General features: G+C 44.6%; 2 protein-coding genes across 3 annotated transcripts in view; one reads left to right on the top strand and one right to left on the bottom strand.

Annotated features, from left to right (window-relative positions):
• Window positions 1–536, bottom strand: part of WDR12 (WD repeat domain 12) — a 29,449-nt gene extending 28,913 nt beyond the window's left edge. Inside the window, exon 1 of the mRNA XM_008050008.2 lies at window positions 88–536. Coding sequence (XP_008048199.1) covers window positions 88–128 — 41 coding nt within the window. The 5' untranslated portion in view covers window positions 129–536. The remainder of the gene's footprint in view (window positions 1–87) is intronic.
• A 350-nt stretch (window positions 537–886) lies between these two features.
• Window positions 887–3,672, top strand: part of LOC103251431 (calcium-responsive transcription factor-like) — a 39,360-nt gene continuing 36,574 nt past the window's right edge. Inside the window, exon 1 of one of the 2 annotated variants that reach the window (XM_021708546.1) lies at window positions 887–997. The gene's annotated coding sequence lies outside the window, so the exon portion shown is untranslated. The remainder of the gene's footprint in view (window positions 998–3,672) is intronic. The other variant, XM_021708548.1, reaches the window with a different exon arrangement.

Below are 3,672 nucleotides of genomic sequence, written 5' to 3'. Positions count from 1 at the left end.
AGACAACCAGGGATCCACAAGGTCATGCCAACGGGGCCCCCGGAAAGGACCCCAGGGAGGGGAGAGAAAGGTGGGACGCTTACTTACTTCTTGTTATCCGTGTAGAAGCGTGTTTGGAGCTGAGCCATGACGGGGCGGACACGATACTCGCCCGCAGAAACGTACGGGTTGGCAGTCAGAGAACAGACCTCGGGACTTCAAAGAGACAGCTCAAAGGCAGACTGCACAGATAAGCGAGCAGCTGCCGTCGAGACCCGACCGCCGCTTTCCTTTCTTGGGTCTCCTCAGAGGAAGGCACCACGAGGCTGCCTTTCCGCAGACGCCCAGCCTACAGACATCGACTACCTATCTAGATGATCTAGGAATCATCGATGAGGAAAGTCTCAAAGGTAGCATGTCAATTTAACCTTTTTTCGATTTATTCCCATAAATTTAGGACTGTTATATACTAGTAAGATACGGAAAGACTTCATTCAAAACTTCTTTTAAAATTTTTTTTTCTTAAATTAAGAGACTGTCCTGAGCCCTGATAATTCAAAACAGCTCCTAAATACTACGATTTCCAGAATGCAGAGCTTCTCAAACGCTGTGACTGCCGGGAATTGTAGTCTTTTTTTTTTTTTTTTTTTTGCCACGCCGCCTTCGGGATATCTCATTTGCATTAAATCCTCCTCTCGCCAGCCAGATTTTAAATGGCCTCTGTTTGCAGCTTTGGTTGACTAAAGCCTTGCCTGGTTTCTTTTTTCATGGATTTTTCAACTAGCACCTCATTCAGCCGACATTTTCCTTGAGTTCTCGCCTCTGGCTTCGGATTTTAGATCCAGGCGTGGTGCGGAAACACGACCAAAAAAAAAAAAATCCACAACGAATCAGAAGGGAAATGGGCGACGGTGGCTGATAGGGGTCCTAACCGCGTGGGACTGTCCTGCGCGGTCCCGGAGTGCTGCGCCTGCGCAGTGTGCTGGTCTCCATGGCGGGACCTCGGAGCCAAGACGAGGTTGAGTAGACTCGTTTTGAATTTTCTCCCCTCTGCTCCAGCGGACCTCCCTTCTCGCCTTGTGGGGCTGTCGGCGGCGGCAGGACTGGAGGAGTCGGAGGTTTGGCAGCGCAATCTGCGCCGACCTACCGGACGCTATCTCCCAACCCCCCTCTCTTCCTCCTGCCTCCTCCTCCCGTCACCTTCTGACCCGATGGGCTCGGGCCGCTGCCGGCCTCCGCCCCCACGGGAGCCCGGCGCTGGCGGCGCTCTCACGCTCAACCTCGAGCCTTTCCGGGCCCTCGCCTGGCGGGGCCCACCACCCCCGGCCCGGGAGGGGGCTCGCGGCCCCGGGGAGGCAGGCTGGAGGAGGAGGTTAGGTGTCTTGAGGGTTTGCGGAGCCCGAGGACGCGCCATCGCCGCGGAGGACCCGGACCCTCCGGCGCGGGGCCCCGAGTGTGGTTGCTCCGCCTTTTGAGGTCCCTTCTCGCCCTTTCTGAGCCTTTTTATACCTTATGTTTAGAAGGGGAAAATCATCCTTCCACACCTTCTTCCTCGCTTTTTAAAACTTTTTTGTCTTTAAGTTTCCCCGAAAGTGTCTATCTTTTTCTCAGCGGCCCCAAGAATTAATCTAATTCAATATAGTAATTGTTTTTCTGAGGAAGAAAAGAAGGATGGATGGAGAGATAACGGTCCAGACCCCAAAGTCACTTTTTAAGGCGATCCCCCAGAAAAGCTCCAAGAGGGAGACTTCATGACCCGGCAGTTTAGAGTCAGGCAGAACTAGACTACAAAATTTGTGGGCAGAGTGGTATGTGTGCAGGTGAACACAACTAAAGCTTTCCTTTTTTACGTTGCAGAAAGATGTACTACAGTTAAGTAGACGCCTAATACTTAAATCGACTGTAGAAAATAAGAAGATTTTTTTTTAAATGGAAGCGAAAAAAATATTTTATTAGAGAGCAATGACAATAAAAATAGGACCCTTTTCAGTTTGCTCACCTTTGTAGAATGTGAGCCCTGGATCCAAAATTCCTCGGTTGGAATCCTGCCTCTTGCTACTTAATTAACCTCTTTGTACCACACTTTGGCAACTATTAGAATTGAATGCCACCTAGGAAGCAGTATATGTTAATTATTGCCATCATAATAGTTATCGTTTCAAGTTTAACTAGAGGCTTTACCAGTGTGAACAAATAAGGGAGAATAGCCATATGGGTGAAGGAATAAAATGCAGAAACCTCTATGTCGAAGTTCCATTAGGACTGGGCTTGCTAACAAGAGATGGTTGTTTTAACCATGATCATTGTAACGATGAGGATTTACACATTAAATAAGTTGGGGCACCTGAAGCTTGAAGCACTTTCTTAAGGAAGTCTTGCTGTTGAATCCATATTTGTTGGTAATATATCATTGGTTAAAATAGCTTTTAAAAATGTATGCTTGATCAGGATAATACATTTTTAGCTATCATTAATTTGGAGTTTTTAAAAATAAGGGTAAACAATACCTAATAGAGTCAATACAGTTTGATCTTGATCTGAATTTAAATAGATGATCAGGGAAATACAGAATTTATATGCTTAATAAGTTAAGACTTTCAGTTTGCAAAACAGAAATCTTGAATTCTCTAAATTTTTCATTTGACTGGGGACTTTGGTTAAGGAAAGATTAGTTTATAAGTGTTTCAAAATAACTGAACACCAAGTATTATGTTTTTAGGTTTTTTCCATCAGTGACTTCCATGTCATGTTTGGTGCTGCCTCCAAGTAGTACCTATGATAGCTAATGTGTTTACATTGAATGTTTTTTAGTTAGAACATAACTGAAAGCTTTTGGTTCTTAATCATTTTCTGTGGTATTTATTTACTGTGATCCTCATGAATACACATTGTTATCTGGAGAACCACAGTTTGGAATATGTATTCCTTTTTTTTATAGCTTCTTTTTTTCTATATATAATGGCATAGTGTGGTATTGTATAAAAACTGTGTATGGGCTATGGAGTCTTAAATGTTTTTTGGGGTTTTTTCCCTACTTGGTTTTGAATCTGAACTTAATGCACTCTAATCTTAAGCAATTTACTTGACAGTTTCAGTTTTCTTATTTATAAACAGAGATAAAAAGATCTACCTCAGAATCATTGAAATGATTAAATGAAATAATTTGCAAAGCTCTCAATTAAACAGCAAAGAGGTGAAAAAAGGTATGTATGTGCAGGGTAAAAAATGATTAGAAACCAAGAGTACAGGGAGGGCAGACCCTCAAATAAGAGAAAGGAGAGCAGCCGGGCTCGGTGGCTCAGCTTGTAATCCCCCGCCTTTGGGAGGCTGAGGTGAGTGGATTGCCTGAGCCCATGGGTTCGAGACCCGCCTGGGCAACTTGGCAAGACCTCGTCTCTACAATAAATCAAAAAATTAGCTGGGTGTGGTAGTGCACGCCTGTAGTTCCAGCTACTTGGAAGGCTGAGGTGGAAGGATCGCCGGAGCCCCAGCAGGTCGAGGCTGCGGTGGCCGGGAGCGGCCACTACACTCCAGTCTGGGTGGCAGAGTGAAACTCCAACTCAAAAAAATAAAAATAAAAAGAGAAAGGAGACATTGTGAACTCCAGTGTTAGTTTCTTTCCTGAAAATTAAAGCATTATTATTATTATTATTATTATTATTTGAGTTGGAGTCTCACTCTGTCGCCCAGACT

The sequence above is a fragment of the Carlito syrichta genome, unplaced genomic scaffold, assembly GCF_000164805.1.
Source record: "Carlito syrichta isolate Samal-C Ts95f unplaced genomic scaffold, Tarsius_syrichta-2.0.1 Scaffold142898, whole genome shotgun sequence".
In the NCBI taxonomy this organism is placed as follows: Eukaryota; Metazoa; Chordata; class Mammalia; order Primates; family Tarsiidae; genus Carlito; species Carlito syrichta.
This window is presented reverse-complemented; position numbering and strand designations above follow the sequence as displayed.